The sequence below is a fragment of the Phasianus colchicus genome, chromosome 19 (genome assembly GCF_987193195.1).
Source record: "Phasianus colchicus chromosome 19, bPhaCol1.hap1.1, whole genome shotgun sequence".
Taxonomy (NCBI): domain Eukaryota; kingdom Metazoa; phylum Chordata; class Aves; order Galliformes; family Phasianidae; genus Phasianus; species Phasianus colchicus.
The window spans coordinates 2627988-2648639 of NC_143454.1; the positions used below are offsets into that span (position 1 = coordinate 2627988).

General features: G+C 48.1%; 1 protein-coding gene across 2 annotated transcripts; it reads right to left on the reverse strand.

The window, feature by feature from the left end:
* Window positions 1-1985: 1985 nt before the first annotated feature.
* UAP1L1 (UDP-N-acetylglucosamine pyrophosphorylase 1 like 1) lies at window positions 1986-20335 on the reverse strand. Of its 2 annotated transcripts, XM_031601441.2 has the most exons (10): window positions 19976-20335; window positions 13635-13839; window positions 12575-12829; window positions 11925-12100; window positions 10528-10700; window positions 8631-8827; window positions 7539-7679; window positions 5951-6136; window positions 5139-5205; window positions 1986-4461 (listed from the first exon to the last, which is right to left on the reverse strand). In XM_031601441.2, the coding sequence occupies exons 1-10, from the start codon at window positions 20247-20249 to the stop codon at window positions 4375-4377; spliced, it is 1761 nt and encodes a 586-aa protein (XP_031457301.1). In that variant the 5' UTR covers window positions 20250-20335; the 3' UTR covers window positions 1986-4374. The 2 variants fall into 2 exon arrangements, with proteins under 2 accessions (XP_031457301.1, XP_031457302.1); XM_031601442.2 differs by lacking the exon at window positions 12575-12829 and having other exon boundaries at window positions 19976-20322.
* Window positions 20336-20652: the final 317 nt, after the last annotated feature.

Genomic DNA, 20652 nt, shown 5'->3' on the forward strand with positions numbered 1-20652 from the left:
TAGCTTATAAAGAGGAGGGAGACAGATTTTTTGACACAGTCTGATAGGAATTGGACAAAGGGGAATGGCTTGAAACTAGAATAGAGAAGATTTAGGTCAGATATCAGGGTGAAACTCTTTACTCAGAGGATGGTGAGGCCCTGGCATAGCTGCCTAGAGCTGTGGGTGCCCCATCCCTGGAGGTGCCCAATGATGTGAATGGAGCGCCTGGGCAGACTGATCTAGTGGTTTGTATCTCTGTCCATGGCAGGGGGCTTGGAACTGGGTGGACTTTAAAGGTCTCTTCCAACCCAACACTCTGTGATATGATTCTCTGCTGCCCACTTCTACTGTCACATTACATTCTGGAATGTCCCCAGTCACCCTAATACGATCACTTCTTTCAAGTCAGAGGAACTTCACGGATGTAAGGATTTCTTTCCTCTCCTTGCCTGCCCTTGCCTTCTACATACTCTTATTCACCACATGGCCTGACCTTGTCCGAGGAGGACCTGGGCATCTTGAACAGGAAATGAAATACAAGGAGATGCTGAGAGCCCTCCTGTTCTTCTGTGTTGTGGGATCACAGGACAGACCAGTAACAAGAAGAAAAGTAACTGAGGAATTGGAAGAAGGCTGAATGCATCTGGGAAGGTGCATTTCCCACCTGCCTGGTAGGCTGCTCTGATGGGGATGTGGGTGCGAGGGGTGCAGCAGAAGTCACCGTGTCTTGTCAGGAAGTGTCCTGGTGGGAGGATGGTACCAGGGCTGCAGTGCACTGCACACACCCTCTGCTCCAGCCTGGAAGCTGAGCATGGCACAGGAGACCCAAAGTTCTGCTGAATCCCAGAGGACAGAGCAGTCTAAAACATGCATCCTAACAACCTGCATCACTCATCCCCCTGCCCTGGTCCAGGGCAGACATCACAGGAACTCTGCCCTAAGAACTCAGGGGTGTGAAAAGGCATGAATGAGATTCTGAGAGGGCAAAGTTGACTAAAGAGATTTTCAAAATAATTTGGTACACAGCAGGATCCATACAATTCCTTTCCTACCTGCTCCTTCACAGACGCTCTGCCCTTTCTCACATGCCCTTTGCAAAGAGACACTTCATGAGGGAGGAAGAGGGGCAGCACCATTTAATATTGTACACATTTAGAGCCACATTGCCTGTGTTTCTGTATTACTCATTGCCATTGCCTACAGTTGGGAACCAGGTTATGTTTATATCAAGTTCACAGTCCAACAGGGAAGAAAAGGTGTGGAAGCAGCCATGGATACTGCTGTAAGTGCTGGCCCTGAATTCACCTCCAGGTGTACCTAGCTATTCAGTGAAGGACATCATTTGAACCTTTAAATTTGGACTCCAGGTTTGTCCCCAAGATAAAACTGAGAATTAAGTTAACATCTCATGATTTAAAAAACAAAACAAAACAAAACAAAAAACAAAACAAAACAAAACACAGCCCTCAACAAATTGTTCTGGTAAGTATCAACACTGCACAAACAAGCAGAGAAACAATTCAACAGAACCCTGATGCATGCATTCACATTTTAGTATTCATTTTCCTACCACAGCAAATTACCAATTCACATCACTTAAAAAAGCATTTAAAAACTCCAGCAACAGCAACCTTCATATGGGTGCCAAGAGAAAAATGTGGAATAGGTAAAGGAGAAAGAACATCTGCTTTGGACCTTTGCTGGGTTCAGCACTAAGCCCCCAAAAGAGAGGACAGCCTGTCACTGTGGAAAAACTACTTTTGGGGAGAATAGTGTTCTGTTAGCTGTCTGATGGAAAAACATGTCCCACAGTGTCAAACTTCTTTGGATATTTGCTGAGTTCTACATCACCCTGTACAACAGCCATGGCCACTGCAGCCTCCAGCTGTGCTGTCAGTGGTGCCATGTCAGTGTCCTGCAGCTGTGTGACAGCACGGCGGTGCATAGGGACAAAACCTCCTGCATTTCCTCACAAACAAGGAAGACAGATGGACACAAAGAAATCACAGTAACATCTTTATTATCAAAATGCTTCATTGTCCAAAAATTTCTGGAAAACAAAACAAAACACATGAGGCATTCAGCATCCTAATTCCTCTTCTCCTCAAAAACAATCTCTAAAATCATATCAGCAGTTCAGTGTTCACACGATTAAAGCATACAGAAAAATGAAAATGCATTCTAGAAAGAACAGAAGAGTATTCTTCATAGCACAGTGCAATTTAAAACAACCTGGGCCTGAACTGATGAGCAATGCTCTCAAAGATATAATGCAATCAGTTCTCAGATGCAAAACTCGACTGACAGGAATGGAAATGACCCATAAAAAATGCACAATAAAAATACAGATCTGAGTGTCAAAAACAAATGCTCAATTTATACTAAAAATTCTACTAAAAATACTGATTGCACACGCAGCAAGAGGTAACCAGAACTGAAGTTAGCTGGTCTCCACATATAAAAGATTAATTACTCATGTATATGCAGATACACTTTGTATCTTTAAATTCTGCCATCAGCATTTAGGTGGTTTCTCTATAAAATATAAGCCTACTTACAAATGATAATTATTCTCAAAGCTATTTTTATTTTCTCCAACATTCTGAATACAGCTTCATAGGAAGGATTTCAGAGATTCAATTACATAAAAGATTAATGCTTAATTGACAATTCTATAGTAGAAGCAGAGACATGAAATGCCTCATCTTCTCCCCTTCCAATACTTGAAGGGAGTGTATAGACAGGAGGGAGAATGACTGTTTACCAGGATGGATAGTGATAGGACAAGGAGGAATGGTTTTGAACTAAGACAGGGGAGGTTTAGTTTGGATATTAGGAGGAAGTTTTTCACCCAGAGGGTGGTGAGGCACTGGAACGGGTTGCCCAAGGAGGCTGTGGATGCCCCTTCAAGGCCAGGCTGGATGTGGATCTGGGCAGCCTGGTCTGCTGGTTGGCGACCCTGTACACAGCAGGGGGTTGGAACTGGATGAGCATTGTGGTCCTTTTCAACCCAGGCCATTCTATGATTCTATGATCCTATGATTCATCACCTTCCCTACAGCTCACTGGGGGAAATGCAGTGTGTGCTCATCATCCCAACCTCACTCAGTAATGCACCTGAAGAGTCCTCCTAGGGTGTGAAATGACTTTGGTGTGTAGGATCTGCTGGGGCAGAGCAGGAGCTGTAAGGCACGGCCACCCTGTGACCCCTCCACCAGGGCTGAGCTGCTGTGCTACTGAAAGTCTGCAAATTACCTTCCTTAGTTAGTTGATATATCATCGTCTGTAATCTTGGTTAAAAGCAAGGCATCTAAAGAGTTCTTTCCTTAACTGAAAAAGCGCTGGAAAACCACTTGGCCAGAAATTGTAGAAGCTGAGGCGTTTTACTGTATACATTGCTTATGTTGGGATTAAGCCTCAAATTCTCCCTCACAGCTTGTTACTCCTGTCACTCCTGTCACTGTCACCTTCAGGCACTTCACAGGAGTGGCTCCCTGAGGGATGTTATATGTATCAAACAGAAAAATGAAAAGCAAAATAAATGATTGTCATAAGAGAGGAAGAGAAGGCTGTTGTGAAAAGAGTTCTCAGCCTTCTTTTTTGTCCTCTTCCCCCCCTGCAGGTCACTGCAGCTGTCAAAAGCAATCAGTCTGAGCTGCATATTTACTTAGGTTTTTGTTTTGGAATGCCACCACTGAGCCTACATATGCAAGCCAGTCCTACCCGCTGCAGGGTCCACTTCTCAAGCAAAATTTTAACACAGAAGGACCCCAACTGCAGCACACTCCTCCATACACACTGATTGTAGGATGTGAATGCTGAACTGCACCTCCTGACCAGCAGAGGATTACAGAAAAGATTGATCTTTGGACAGAACTGGTCTAGTACACAAGGTCATTCCATATTTTTCAGATTGGGGCATCACAGTGATTCTTCTTCAGCTCTGCACAGCTTAAAACAAACAAGCAAACATACAAAAACAACAACAACAACAACAGCACAAACAAGATACAAAGGTAGGCACTGCAGAGATCTAATCTTCATGAATGCAAAGCTGATCGATTAGATTTCAGCTGGCTCTGCTATATATTTGTATGCACTAGAGAAAGGAAATATAAAATCTGTCTGGTACCTGGAAAGTATTAATTGTCATTCATATCACTGTTGACAAAACAGATCAAGGTAAAAGGCTCAGACTTCAAAGTCACCAAACAGATCTGGTGAGTGGGCACAGATGTGTATATACAACTGTTACAAGTATTTGGCATCAACCTAATACTGCAAAGCAAGTTTTCATAAGGCACTTCATATGACATTTTAGTAGGGTCAGTTCTTATAATTGCTCTGACAGACAAGCAACTGATTTGACGGGGGAGAAGACCTCCCTCCTCTTCAAGAACTTCCTAGCATTTCTGCTTTATCTTCGTCAAGTATAAGGGGAGAACAGAAGTCTTTGTTCTTCATGTACACCTCCAGACCCTGAGAACATGTGAAAATCATAAGGTTATAAACACATCATATTGGTCATGTGTATTGTTTTAAAGTCTCTATAAGATTTACAAAGAATGACTGACTCCCTAAGTTAAAAGGCCACACAAAGGACAGGCAACAGAACTGTTCCCCAGTAAGAGCAGAAAGCACTTCAGCCATATGACCAGAGTTTGTGAAGGAGAGGATGAACTGTAAAACAGTGGACATCAGGAACAAGCCCTGCTGAGAAGGGTGAGGCATGGGGCAGAGGTGTTCTGAACACATACTAGAACAATCCTAGCAAAGAAAATCACATTGTCTCACCTTTGTTTTATTCTTATAAGGTACCAATTGTGGTGAGCCAGCTACCTGCAGACAGGAACTTAGCGAAGATGTAAAGGTTTTCATTCAGTGGATCTCAAAGTATACTAATGAATCCTAACGAAACTTCATCACCTCATTACATATCTCATTTTAGAAATTGCTAAAACCGAGATATGTGAAGACTGAGCAAGGTGCTCAAGAATAAGCCACAATGCGAACTACAAACATAACACAAGTCCTAGCTCCCTTTACCTTACTATTTCTGAGCAAGCACAGGCTAAAGAAAATTCATTTCTGTAAAGAAATCAGATGCATTTCTGCATACTCTTAAGCATTTTACTTCCATAGATAATTATTCTCACCTCTCCAAAGTAAGATACTAATGGAGAAATCTCACACACAGCCGGAGGATCTTCGGTTCCTGAAAAACTGAATAAGAGAACACTGGTTAACTTCTTGCTATGCTTACAAAACAGTCTGTTGTCTTTGAAGGTTTGTCAAGAGTAAGATATCCGGAAGGATACAACATTTGTTACAGTCACATGCATCAGGTATCATTTGAATATAAACTATGAAAGTGAAAGGGAACTAGCAGGTTTTCATCAAAACAATTACATGGCTTTTTAAAAGGTACTTTTCAAATAAAATGAACAGCTTCTGGGTTTATTAAGCTGTCAGTTGATGAAGTAATTGTCTCATGTAGTAAAAGCAGCTTTAATTCAGCATGATGCAGGCAGTATCTGAATTGATAATTGCTGTAATATCCATCTGAGACTCTTGCTGCGCTTTAAAAACTGCGACCACAATCAGAAGAGGCAGGGATGACCACAAGTTAGAGTTCCTTGGGCTGGCTACATCTTGAGTGATAGAAAAGTCTGCTTCTATCTAAGGCAGTTGTCTTACTGTGTTCAAGTTTCTATAGGAGGAGTTGACCTGTGACCCCCAAGGCAGGAATCTCTGCCAGAGTTAAAGCAAAGGGTTCTGTGCATTAGTGTCTAAAGTACAATACTAATGGAGCAGTAGCTGTAAGAGGATGTTTGGAAAAGGCCAGCTGACCCAAGTGATCAGACAAATGCTCTGTTTTGTATAGCACAGTGTGCATACCATCAGCCAGCCATCAGGCTTGGGAAGCCACAGGCAAAGAATCTGCAGAGAACATCGCTAAGGTTCACACCTGAGCTTCTCTGGTATCCTGCAGCCTTCTTCATCCAGAAATCTGGCCCCAGCCTTGAGAGCCCAGCGGTAGTGCTGGGCCAGGAGGGACTGCCGAGCAGTGGTAGGATTGTCTTTCTCAGCTGTGTCTGCATTTTTTAATGGCGAGAACTCCTCTTCTCTCAAAACTTCAAATGCCACAAAATTCCTATCAGCAAAGGGGGGAAAACAAGAATAATGAAAAACAAAGCTATCAGCTTTGTTCTGAAAAAAGATGCAAAACCAACTTTCATGGGGAAGTGCTCATACATATTTTAAAAAGCAGTGATGTACACAGCCTGGGGCAGAGTCAAGCTAAGGAAAGTCCACCTCCCATCTGAGGGACAATTAAGAACCAGGGATGTATGACAGAAAAGCAGAATGAGGTGCAATGCCTGAAGCTCAGATACATGGCAGTTCTATGCTGCTCACATCAGAGCACTGCACCCCTGGCTTAAAGAAACAGTCACTCTGCATGGGAGCCTGGGGGCAAGCAGTGACTCAGGTATGTTTCCAGGTATGAGTAAGCAACACAGGAGGACATACAGTCAAATGTATGTACAGAAGTTTACCAGAAAAGGGAATGCAAATAAAACCACAGCAGCACCTTCGTGTTTCTGTATATCACACATATAGAGCATCTGCCAATTTTTTCCATATTATCAAAAAAGTACATGAAGTAACATGAAAAAAAGCATGAAGTAATTGCTTGCAGTTGTTTCAAAATCCAGAGCTCTGTATTATTTCCACCACACTGACTTTGTCTTTAAGCATGTTTCCTTACAGATTGCATGTCAGGGAACGGAGACCAGGGTTCAAACCTTATCTGCTTCACTTACAGTAAATCCTCTTAAAACAAAAACACTATCTCCAAACATGATATTTCAGTTTGCCTAAGGTCTCTTTTTTTGCTCTTGTTGTTAATTTCAGCCTAAAACAGAATCTTTGTTACTGAATTCTAGGGTTTGAAAAAAGAGGATTCATAAACTTACGGTAAATTCCTAAATTATTAAAATCCACATTCACTGAACACAAAGTACTGTGTTAGCCCCACAGCACAGCTATACTATGTCTTAGAGATTGGCAAGGCAGCTTTTCCAGTTCATACAGCAACAGGAACTTATCCCAAAGGGGCTCTAGCGACCTGTTCTCGGAACACAAACGGTGTGAATCGGCCCCAGCTTCTCATGCACCTAAAACCCAACAAAAGCTGTAGTCGTCATGGAAACCACAATTATGAAAGGTTCGATTTCTGAGAATCTGAACATTCCAGCATGCTCTTGTAATAAATGCTGGCTATGCTCTATGTTTCCTGCCTTCTTTCTTTCGTAGGGCCAGCAGAGGGACAGTCAACCAAACCATCCTCAGCAGAATGAATGATTCCCAAAGAACTGCACACAAGGACTGAGTGAACGCACTGTGAGTGCCTGCAGAGTTACTGCCATCCTGAAGCCTGGTAGATCCAACAGTCTCTCTAACACAAACTACACACAGTCTGTCAAGATCTACAACTTACAGTCATTCAAACAGACATTGAAAAGGGGGAAAAAAAGATGACTTCTGCCACTAACTTAGAGAACTGGAACACATCAAACACAAACTTCTCCAGCTTTATTCCATTCGGTTTTAGTGGTTTTACCAGATTTCCCTCCTCGTCAATGTAAGGCACCTTCTTTATGGCCACATGGTGCTTCAGCTGAGACTCGTGTTTTCTGCAAAAAGAAGGACAAACAAGTTCATTTACTTCGTGCCCACTAAAAAAGAGAAGTACCTCTCTGGAAAGCTGATGGCTAAGTAATAAGTAATAATATTCCAGGTCATATGTCAACTGTTGTGGATGTTGACTTAAATCACATCCAGGAAACACTTCACTGAGCAAAGTAGCCCAGTCACCTGCATGGCAGGCAGCCAAGGCACTCCATCCTAATGCACAGCATGGCATTATAGGGTAAAACAAAAGGTGATGGAGTGCACAGCTGCAATCACAGGCAGAGGGGAAAAAGGTAACCCGAATTGTTATTTGACCAGGGTGAAAATGGAGCAGGGCAGATCCTTCACACAAAGGGATCAAGCTCTTCTGGAATACTGTCTGCCTCAGGATTGACAGAAATGAAATTCGGTCTCCTTTAACTGTCCCCACACCTTTAGACTACATCAGTTTCATATCCTCCCACAGCAACAAACCCCACAAGAAAACAGTACCTCCAGTCCAGGGTCAGAACCATAATTAACAGAAGAAAGCTGCTCACTGAATGCCTGGTATCACATTCCTATTTCCCAACCTCAAGGTGCAGTCCTCTGCCAGCCTCACTCACTCCCCCACCCAATTGTCCAAAGGGATACAGCATGGCTGACATTCCTTCTGAAAATCCTCCAAGTGTGTGGTGTGGTCAGTGATGCAACCCATTTGGCTGCTCATCCCTGCAAGCCCAGGAAGGTCAAAGCACTGGTTTATACCAGGTGATTTAGCTACAGCAAAGTACGCAAACTCTCCATTGGATAAGACATAAAGAACATCCTGGGGTGACCAACAGCAGACACAGCTGTGTGGGACTTTCTGGAGGAGAGAGGTGAAGAGCAGAGTAGGAAGTATCCATAACTACAACATGGGAAATGGGAACATCCACTGTGCACAGCTGCCTGGCAGTTCTGCTGGAACTTACTGGGCCACTGTCTGCAGAAACTCAACAGTGAAGAAATGGTTGCAGATATTGCCAACGCTGTACATCAGCCCCCCATCCGGCCTTCGCTGCTGCGCAGTCTCTGGGCTGATCTCACTGTACTCCACCACCACATGAGAGACCCCATCCACGCAGCACACCACCCCAATAGGCTCTGTGGGGTAGGCCTTCTCCACCACCTGCAGCCACAGGACAGAGGGCTCATCACAAGGAGGAAGAAAACGCCAACAATATTCCAACTGCCATGCTAAATTGACCTCCAAGACTTTGATGTACATTCCAGTGTACAGTGCCTCACAAACACAAGTAAGATAATACTGAGTACACAGAGTAGCCTGGAGACGTATTCTTCCCAACAACCTGGTACAAAAAGGAGTACGTGACCACTTCATGGCACAACTGCTCAGAAGACAGTCCACAGTTAAAAGAAAGCCGCCTCCAGTCAGCTGGCTGGAGCAGAACACTGTGAGACACTTTTCCTATCAAGGTCTTTTAACTGGGATTTGGCATTAAATGAAGAATCTTAAATCTATCAGCCTTTAGCTCCCTGCTTACATGAACAGTGTTGATTAAAGCAACAGAAACCTGTGCTGAACATCAGGAAACCTGAAGGCTGATTTTGAGTCACAAAACCAAGCTCTTCTGGCTTTTGCCATCTATCACAGTGGGATGTAAGGAGTGCCTTGATTAGAATTAAAGGTGTGTTTACAAAACACAACCCAGTCCAATAAAGCTTCCAGATATCTCAGGTGCCTCTGCAGAAAAGGAACACACAAAAGGGAAGCAATTTCAGTTTGTAGGTTTCTGTACAATTACAGTCCCTGCTTTAATAGAAATTTAATTTCTTTGTTATGACCTGGATGAGGGGAATGTGCAGATGACACCACCCTCCTACAGAGAGATTTGGATAGGCTGGGCTAAGGCCAACAAGACGGTTCGACAAGACGAAGTTCCAGGTCCTGCACTTTGGCCCCAGCAACCCCATACAGTGCTACAAGCTTGTGGGAGAGTGACTGGAAGACTGAGTGGAAGAAATGGATATGGGGTCCATGCTGAACATGAGCCAGCAGTGTGCCCAGGTGTCCAAGAAGGCCCACGGCATCCTGCCTGGTGTCAGCAGCAGTGCAGCCAGCAGGAGCAGGAGGGGATCGTCCCTCTGTGCGGCACTGGTGGGGCCGCAGCTCAGTGCTGTGCTCAGTGCTGGGCCCTCACTGCAGTGCAGGCATGGAGGCCCTGCAGCGTGTCCAGAGATGGGCATGGAGCTGGGATGGGTCAATGTTGAGAAGAAGAACTCAGGGGAAATCATATGGTTCTCCACAGTTCACTGAAAGGAGGCTGTGGTGAGATGAGGTCAGCATCTGCTCCCAGGTAACAACAACAGGACAAGAGGAAATGGACTCAAGTTGCACCAGGAGAGATTCAGGCTGAATATTAGGAAACATTTCTTCTCTGAAAGAGTGTTCAGGTATTGGAACAGACTGCCCCGGGTGGTGAAGGAGTTGCTGCCCCTGGATGCATTTGGATGTTGTACTAAGGGACATGGTTTAGTGCGGAAACAGGTGGGGGTGGAAGGTGGGCAGTTGGACTGGATGATCTTGAAGATCTTTTCCAACCTTAGCGATTCTGTAATTCTATGTTTCTAAGCCTGTTTTCCATCCCACTCTGGGAAGAAGGAAGGGAGTGCTACCAGTACACTCCCAGGAAGGGGACTGTGAGTTCAAAACAGGCATTTCAGACTGCCACATCTAAGTCTGCTCTGAGCAAGCTGTCATTGGGCAGAGATCTGAGCACATCCAAGCTCACCCTGAGATCTTAACTCTGCTCACTCCCCAAGATCTTAACTCTGTGGGCAATCAGCCCAGCATTAGCACCACCTCACCTTGGCACCGCAATCTGCTCCTCTGGAAACACAGAAGCCTATGAAGACTGGATCTGCCATTTTGACAAGAATGTTGTCTACACAGTACACATGGATGTACTGGATACCACGCTGCTTCATGTCATCCAAGATTTTATTATCCACCAAAGCACGATACAAGCCACCATTGCCATCTATAACACAGGAGAAAAAAGGAGGCCCTGGTTAATTAGTGACTGGTTAATTAGTGACTTTGCAAGGTTTATTTTGTGACTAATAGAGCAAAGGCTAAAAGTCCTAAACAAATTTTCCTGAATAGCAGAGCAGGAAATGTTTTTTAGCCAAGAGTCACTGCCAATGGGTTTCACTTCCAGCCCTGATGCAGGCTCAGTTCAGACAAGGCTGTCTCCCTCCACAGCCCAGTTCCCACATCTGCAAAGCAGGGTATCAGCCTCAAAGGGAAGCATTACAAAAGTTGAAAGTGCTGTAAGACCCACAGAGGAAAAACACTGAAGGGCAAAACACTGTGTAGTGGGTGGGAGAAGGCTATAACATTTCTTCGCTTCCAGTGCAGTGCAAAAGCACATTTAAAACAGCCTGGAGAAAGAAAGACTAAAGTCAGTCTTATCCTCTGTGTATTTCCCCCCTCCTCCCTCTCCACAACTACCCAGTGCCCTTTTAAAGGCTGGAACTCCATTTGCACATTTGTTCATCACAGATCATCCTTTCACGGCCACCCCTTTAACACTCCTGTCCACTCTGAAGAACCATTCTGCAGCAACAAAAGTCACAGTACTGCAACACAGCCCCAGAAGGACTGCCCTCACCGAGTCTCTTGCCATGTCCAGGTCCAGAGAAGAGGAGAACTTTTCATGAAACATTTCAATAATTTTGGAAGGAGTTTGTCTTCTTGCTGCCTGCTGTTTTATTCCCCCATTTCTCACTATCAGCCCTGAAAGGGAGCCTCCAGACAGGTGGGTTTTCTCCACAGCCTGACAGAATCACTTCTGAGCAGCCAGCAGCTCCGAGCTGGTGAGGGGAATGGAGCGGCTCTACTGACAGCTTCATCCTGTGAGGCAGCATCCCAGGGACTGCATCCTGGGGCCTCTTCCCTTGAGTATACACACAGCCCTGCGCATGCAGGCTGGTCCAAAACCACAGCAATCCCACTCTTCCTAATCCTGCCAATATTCCCAAACTTTGATTTAAAACCATGTAATGTGGACAAGACTCCAGAAAGAACTTAAACAGAGGTTGCTACATTCTTGATTACCATCCCAAAACATCTAACAGAACTCTCCCATGCTAACTAGAGGCATTGACACTGACCTCCCAAGGCTGCTCCTGTGTGCCAAGGATGGCTAACACTAATTTTCAACACAGGCTACTGCACCAAATAAGGGCAAACAGCAAAGTACCTGGAGCCATTGCAATTTTCCCCTTCTCCTCCAAGATGGCCTTCCCATCAAAGGTGACAGCTGGCAGCATCCTCTGTTCAAACATGATTACATTGGATTTATCCAGGTTGAAGTAGCTGTGTTTTACAAAGAACTCCTCTGTTGGCCCCAGCGTGAACTCACTTGTCATGATGTACCTGGATAGGAGCAGGTGCATAGAAAGGAACAAGAAAAAGAAAAAACTACAGGTGGGACATGGAAGGGAGAAAACCTTAGGATGTTAGATGAGAGACAGCAGGGTATCTTGAGTTCTGCTGCTCAGTTACATGCTGCTGCTCCACAACCCATCCTGCAGGAAGGTGGTGCAAGGACTCAAGAACAATCCTAACACAGGCTTAGCTCCACCCAAAAGCACTTCCCTAAATATGCATAACATCTGCAAATACAAGTCAGCTCCAAAACAGTGCAAAGAATGGCACAAAAGTTTCATTCACTTCAGTTTCAAATCAAAACCAAGGGACCTCAGCTGCTCCTCATACACCTTCCCTTCCAGACCCTCTCCCATCTTTGTAACCCGCCAGTAGTTTTATGCCTTTATGCTGTGGCACTCAACCCTGCACACAGTGCTCCAGGTGAGGCTGCACCAATGCAGAGCAGAGAGCATCACATACCTGTCAAGCCCTTCAAGTAGGTGTATGTAGGTCCTCTGCCAGCACAACAGAATATCCATAGTCTGCACTGAGAGCCTCATACACACTGATTTACATATTTGCAGCACAGTAGATACTGTCCTCCGGGTACTGCAGCAGCCAGCTGCCTCTTCAACCCAAGGGAAATAAACTGTAAACATTATCAGCAGGTGTTGCTGATGGCTTCCAACAACATCAGGGATGGATACATTTGCAATTCGGGTCATGTATATGTAGCTTTAGAAAGAAACATAGAATCTGGAGTTGAATCACCTTCAGATTCCTACTTGTAAAACAATGTGTCGTCCTGAAGACCTGAGACACACACGCTCCTTCATTCTTCCCACACCTTGCCTCAGACCAGGCAGGGATTTTGTAATGGCATCTCTCTACAAGCTAAGGGTGAGCACCCAGCAGAAAACATTCCCAGAGCCACACAGCAGTGCCTTTCTCACTCTCACCCACCCGACCTCAGGGGGAACTGACGTTCTGCACCTTGCAGAACTAGGCTCTGTGGAAGCCTGGAGACTTTTGACAGCAATGGGCAGCCAGGAGCAATGGGCAGACAGCTGCAAACAACAACAGCAGGAGGCGGCCTAAAAATGGAGCACGGCAAGGATTTACTATTGAGGAAGAGAAGAGTTTTATATTTGCCTGAAGATACACACACAGTTTCTCAGTATGGTGTGATTTCTCCCTCCAGAGAGGAACCTGAGAAAGTACAGCACAAACGTACAAATCTCTCACAAATGATCTGAAACAGGCACTGAAAAGTGCTGTTGACTGCATTGTAAGGTCTGTGCTTGAAACAGACACAGTACAGTGGTCAGTGACTCCAGGGCAGTGCTCGCTGCAGGCACTGATGGTGTGTCACTGCTCACCTCAAGCATCTCTTCTAGCTGCTGGGATCACACATGCTGCCAAAGCTCTCCCCTGGCATGTCTCTGCATGGCACCTGTCAAGGCAATTCTAGAAGACAAGACAGGCAAGACTGCAAAGCAAAGACCCCCATACAGCGGGTCTGTGGCTTCAGCCCACCTACCAGGGGACAGTGCACTTGCAGTGGTGCCTCTGGCCAGCGAGCTGCTCCACTTTGCGGATTCTTTCTGCTTGGATCTGATACAAGGTTTTGCCACTGGGCAGTCCCACGTTGTACATGCCCTTGGGGTAGCTCACTCCCAGGCGGGTTCCTTGTCCTCCAGCCAGCAGCAGCACTGCCACTTTGTTCTGTGAGATCTGCTGCAAACCTTGAACAGGAGAAAGAAGCCAAAGACAACATGAGAATCACAAAGACAGTCCACATCCTGTGCCCTTCCCCTGAGCCTTTCTACAGAGCTCAGGGAACAGCCAGAAGCTGTTCCATGCCAACTGCTGGTAGTTCAGAGAGCAAAATGGTGTTGTATGCCATATTAAAACAAATCACCTCTCTGATACACATTCCCATATCTGAAGCAGCAGATGGTGTAACAACAGGAAACAGCTTTGAGTGCAGCTCAGCATGTTCAAACTGGACATTAGAAATGATTTACTGGGAAAGTGGTGCATCCGTGGAAAAGACATGCGGAGAAGTGGGGGCAAGACTCAGACAAAGCCCTGCTGAGCTGCCCTAGGGTTGGGGCAGTCCTGTTCAAAACAGGGATGTCTTTCAACACTCGGATTAAAAGACACAGGGACCAAAAACACTGCTTTAGTAAGAAATCAGAGTCACAGTTTTTATGCCCACCTTTAAATAATCATCTGTTTAAATGAGCAGTAAGAAGGAAAAATACCAGCTGCTGCTGTAAAACCTGTCCTGGTTTTAATTTTGTTTAAAAATCTAGCTTTCAGCACTAACACAGATGTAAGTTTCCCCTGTCACAGTAGTAATACTGCTGACTCTCACTGCAGTGGTAAGACCATGTTTCTGCCTCCATATTCTGTCTCCCCGTAGGTCACCATGCTGGGTCAGGCAGCCTGCAGGAAGCCAATTACACAGCACTGCCATCACTGCTGCAAACATCACTTCAAATTCATAGGATCACAAAACTTTGGTCGGAAGGGACCTCTAGAGACCTGTAGCCCAACCTCTGACTTCAAGTGGGATTTCTAGGGGGAACTTTCTAGGGGGAAATCTTGGGCTTGGGGGTTTCAAATTTTCGGAAGGTTCTTGGCAGGAAAGCCTGAATGGGTTAAAGTTAAAATTAAAAAGGCACAGACAATAGTACTGTGAGAGCTGTACACTGAAACATGTAGCTCTACTACAGCAAAGCTCCGAAATCTGAGTTCTGTAGCAGCCATGAAAGCAAAAGAAGCACAAATGTACATAACAAAGTCCAAACAATTAATGGCTCCACTGCACCTTTACTGAACTCCCTACTGCAAAAGATGTAACAAAGCACAGAGCAGCAGCTCTCAGGTATTAGCTATGTCACTGGTTTGCTACCAGCTGCTGCTGAGTGCTTGGCACACTGTTTGCATTGGCTGCTGGACAGGTGCCTCACACAGCCCCTGCTGTAGCAGGAAACCTACACACCAACCCACAAGGATGGAGGGACAAGCAGTTAAACACCAGTTCAGGGGTTGGCAGGGATGAGAAAATTACCAGCTGTGGTTCGAAACCAAAGCTAAACTCTGCTCAGTATGGGTCACAGTGGTGGCAAGGAATGGAAAGTGACCCCTGTAACTGAAGCAGTGGGTGTACTGTGAGTGAAACGCAGCTGCACACATCCTGCTGTTGTCTCCCAGCGCTGTATCCCAGGAAAAGGGAAAACAACCATTACGGTTCTGTTGAGCTCAACCAGCACAGCTGGCTGCCACTTTGCAAACAGAAGTCTCTTGTATTGTCAATTTATCCCTGTACAAACTTGATTCTGCATCTCCACAGAAATGATAAGCCTCTCATAAAGCAAGATAAATAGTGGTGTCTGAGCAAAGAACAGCCCTCAGCCATTACCACTGACAAGAGCAGGCTTGTTGTCACACCCGTGCTCAAGGACTGCACAGAATGAATTACTTTCCAGTGACAGCCAACCACATTAAAAACCCAACAGCAGATGGTTGTGGGCCCAGAGACCAAGCAATGCTCAGAGCAGCAGCAGGACAGAGTCAGCCATGACTTCACAAGTGCCACAGAACTGCAGTATAAAACCTTCACAGCAAACAGTGCATACCTACATCACCACACAGGTGGCTCCGGAGACTTGCTTCTCTGGATACAAGAAGTGCCTGGCTCATTCACAGCTGCATCAGCTGTGCTAAACTGCTGCCTCCCTGGGACATACACCAAGTCACAGAGCAGCCTCAGTGTGTGCTCACAGCCTCTGTCCCACATGGGGCACATGGCTTCTGTGTACTCCAAGTGAACACATTAGTCTGAGGGCAGGGATCTCTTATCTCTAAATTGGAGAGATGGACTATTCAGTGGATAAGGAATGGGTTGGATGGCCGCAGCCAGATGGTTGTGTTCAGTGGCTCTATGTCCAGGTGAAGGCTGGTGATGAGTGGTGTCCCCTGGGGGTCCATACTGGGATCAGAGCTCTTCATCATCTTTATCAGTTGGGCACAGTCAGTGGGATTGAGTGCACCCTCTGCAGTTTGCAGACGACACAAAGCTGAGTGCAGCTGATACAACAGAAGGAAGGGATGCCATCCAGAGGGACCTGGGCAGGCATGAAAGGTGGGCCCATGTAAACCTAATGAGGACCAACAAGGCTGAGTGTGGGGTGCTGCATTGGGTCAGGGCAATCCCAGGTATTTATACGAACTGGGGGAAGATCTCCTTGAGAGCAGCCCTGCAGGGAAGGACTTGGGGGTCCTGGTGGACAAAGAGCTGGACACGAGCAGCAGTGTGCGCTCGCAGCCCGGAAGGCCAGCAGCACCCTGGGCTGCACCCACAGAGGGCTGGCAGCGGGCAGGGAGGGGATTGTCCCCCTCTGCTCTGCCCTCGTGAGGCCCCATCTGGAGTACTGCGTCCAGGCCTGGGGCCCCAGCACAGGAAAGACGTGGGGCTGTTGGAGCGGGGCCAGAGGAGGCCACGAGGAACGCAGAGGGCTGCAGCACCTCTGCTGCAAAGACGGGCTGAGGAGCTGGGGGTGCTCAGACTGGAGGAGAGAAAGCTGCGGGGAGACCTCATTGCAGCCTTCCAGTTCTTAGAGGGAGCTTATGAACAGCAGGGAGAACGACTTTTTACACAGCGTGATAGTGGCAGGACAGGGGAGAATGATTTTAAACCAAAAGAAGGGAAATTTAGGTTAGATGTTAGAGGGAAATTCTTTACCCAGAGGGCAGTGAGGCCCAGCACTGCTGCCCAGAGCTGCATGGATGGGCCCTGGGCATCCTGAGCTGGGAGGCAGCCAGCCCATGGCAGGGGTGGGGCTGGGAGCTGTGAGGTCCCTCCAATCCATCTGTGCTGCAATTCTATGATGCAGTGATTCTAAATAAAATAAGGACGGTATCTGAAAGCATCTGTGCTTGATTTATGTCATCATCCATAATGATGCCTAGAAAGCATGACCACTTCATCTTTGTATTTAAGACCCAGAAAGCAAGTCTATATGTGCTAAGACTTATGTCTCAGAAACAATGACATAAGGGATTATTTTTTTTTAATCTTTTTAACTATTTAAAAATATCTTGGGTGTTGGTGTACTCAAGAATAATTTCTGAATTGCTTGGATCCTCTAAGAATTGCTTTTTAATCACAAAAGGGGGAATAGGAAAGGTCAAGAGAACAGTGTTGTCACTGTTTGGTTTTCACCTGAAGATGACATATTGCTTGCTGTAGGTGGGAGTTTGAATGCCCACTCACAAAGCATGGGTGAGTTCAGCTGAGGGGTGACACCAATCGCTGGGGGAAAGGCTGCATCAGAGACATGCAGTCTCTGGTCAAGGCGGCTGGCAAGCTGTGAATGAAGGCCTGGCTGGAACTGGGTCCATTCTGCTCATGTTCCAGCTCAACACCACCAGTGGTTCACTTGAAAGGAAGGACCTTGGGAGCCTGCGTCCTTCCAGGGGCACACAGAGGGAGGAAAGCCTGTGCCAACTCCACTCACTGCCACAGTGAACACTGCCTGGGGCTCTGCAGCACACCCTGGGGAAAGGCAACACTCGCATAGCAGCCTCCAGGCCAACACTGCTGGGGGTCAGCACCACAAAATTTCACTTCCAAGGATTAAATTGGACTATAAAAAGCAGTGCAATGTGAAATTTAAAAACAGCATCCCCCCTCTCCTGGTGGAAATCCTAAGTGGCCTGCAGGCTAGATAGGGATCAGGGCAATCTGGATTCTAGGGTCAATGACTTTTGTGGGGTGCTGGCAGTCAGCCCCTGTCACATGGGGCCTTCCAAATTCCCACCAGTGAGAACTGCAGCAAGGAAGGCCAGCCTCACTCTTTGCCTTGCTCACTGCTGACACTGGCACAAGTCAGTGTCAGCAGTGGGCCAGCCCCTCTCTGGCCTGGAGCTGAAGACAAAGGGTCTAGCTTCTAGTTTAGTAAAGCAGTTAAATTAACTGTGCAGATCTGACCTACATCAATCCACCTCTAAAATTCATTGCTCCTCAATTTGACATGCTCAAGCCTGAAGCAGCAAGCATGATCCTCACAGGTCTGCTCCCAGTCCTCCTTGCCACTCCTGCGTGGCTGCTATGGGCCCACTGCTGCCACTCCACTCAGATCAGGAAGGCTCTGTGCAGAAAGGCCCAGTGGGACATGTCAGCACCACCGCTGGATAACCTGGCTGGGCACAAATGCCTGTGACCACTAACCAGGAGCCAGCCCAGACACGGGGCAGAACTGATGCTGGACCCCAAAAAACTCTGCCCCAGCAGCAGGGCAGCTGCCTCATCACCACTCAGCCCCATCTGGGGAGTCTGACGCATCAAAAAAAGCTCTTCTGCTCTGGAACCTCATCACTTCTATTTCTGCATTTTTGTTTCCGTTTGGAAATTTTTACTCCTCTGCCCACATGACCCCATGTCTTCACTGGCTGTTGTGGGTCGGGACTGTGCAGATGGTTGCCACACTTCAGGATACTCCTTTGGCCACAGCTGTCTTTCTTGTTTTCTTTCAATTTTGCATCTATTTACTTATCGAACAGCACTGCTGTATTTTGTAAAGAAAAAGGGGATATGGCTTTGAGAAGAAACAGGACGTACTCTTAAAAAAAAAAAAAGCACAAGATGTGTAATACACACAGGATGGGGAGGAAGAAACACAGCACCCCACTGCACAGAGCCCAGGTCTGAACATCACCTCTCCCATCAGCCCAGCCTTTCACGGTCCCAGGAGGTGACCAGGGAAAGCTGCCAGCTCCAAAAACAGTGGCTTGGCAAGCCATGCAGTGCACAGCAGCTCAACAGAGGGATGCAGGCAGGCTGGCTGGATCGGCCTGGCCAGGCACACGAGTCTCTGTGCCTCAGGTGAAGCTGCCCATCCGCTGGCCAGGCCTACCCCAGGCTCAGCAGCCACCAGGGGTGACGCATGAACTGCCACACATGTGAAGTCAGAGGACACGAAGAGCAGAGCTGTCCTGCAGCTGTCCTGCACCTCCTCTCATCGACACTTTCCTGTCTCCTACACTACCTGCCACGTCAGCACTTCTCTACTCTACTCTCTAATCTCATCTTCCTCCCAGGACAGAGGCCCTGTGCTAACGCTGCACTGCCCTCAGCACAGCTGCAGCCTATGAGGCAGTGTGTGCTCTGCTGCAGCTCTGGACCCAGCAGCAAGGCTCACAGTCTATATTTTTGTAAACAGCGCCGTTCCACATCCTGCCAACCTCGAGCCTCTCCAGTCTGTGCTGCTGCATTTAATTGTTTGAAGCATAAGTTAAATATGTCGGTCCCAAGTGCCTCGGCAGCCCTTGTCCTGAGCTGGGGACACGACCGGCCATTTGGGCACAGCGAGCCCCCATACCAACACAGCGGTCACCGCGCTGCCTGCCTCGCCGACATCCTCCCCTCCTGCTGATCGACACCACACGCTGTGACAGTCACCACGCCTGCAGAGGTCACACCGGCCGATGGCCGCCGCCCCGACGTGACGCCGCTCTGCCGCGGGGATCCCGCTGGGCGCAGCGCTGACCCGGGACTCGGCCGGGAGCCATGGGGGCACCGCAGCCTCGAGCAGCGCCGAAGATGGCAGCGCACGGGCAGCACGGGGCGGCTCGCGGGCGGACAGCGTTCTCTATTTGTGGCATTCCGTTGTGCAAGCGCTGTGCTCGTGAGTCTGCCCTGACAGCACAGCACCTTCCTGCCAACCTCAGCAACAGCTGCGGCCTCCGCAGCCTCACCAAAACCCAGCGGTTTTAGACACAACGCTTCTTGCCGGGCCGAGCAGCACGGCCTGCGGCCGCTCCCATCCCCGCGCCCGCTCCTCCGGCGGCGATCCCCCCCAGCCCGCTCACCTTCGTCCTCCCAGCGCCGCAGCGCCGCGGGGCCGCAGTGCCGGGCGCTGCCCAGGAGCGCGGCGGGCAGCGGCTCCACGCGGCCGTCCAGGCGCTCCAAGTTCTCCCGCTGCCGGGCGCAGGCCGCCGCCAGCCGGCAGTGCTCGCCCAGCCCGGGCGGCAGCGCGGCCAGCAGCTCCGTGCGCTGCGCTGGGTCCAGCTCGGCCCAGAAGCGCAGCAGGTGGCCCTGCCCGGCCCGCTCCAGCCGCGCCCGCACCTCCTCGGGCGGCTCCATCCTCGCAGCGCTGCCGAGCGGCCGCGGCGGTCCCGGGAGGCGGCGCGCCGGGGCGGGGCGGCCGCCTGCCCCTGCTCAGCCCTTCGTCTCCCTCTTCGTCTCCCTCTTCCTCTTCCTCTCCCTCTTCCTCCCCTCCCTCCCCGCGCCTCCCGCCCGGCCCTGCGGGGCACGCGACTGTCGGCTCTGCGCCTGTTGCAGTGAAAGGCGTTTGGCTGTTCACGTGCATCCGCCGAGGATACCGGAGGAGCTGGGAACTTCGTGCTCGGGAAACTGACGAGGATGACACCCCTTCTTGCATTTGCACACGAAGCAGCAAGCTCTCGGCATTATTTCAGCACGGCGCACGGCGCACGGCGTCTTTTTTCACTTTCTTAAAAATGGGGGTGATGTTTCCCTTTTTCCT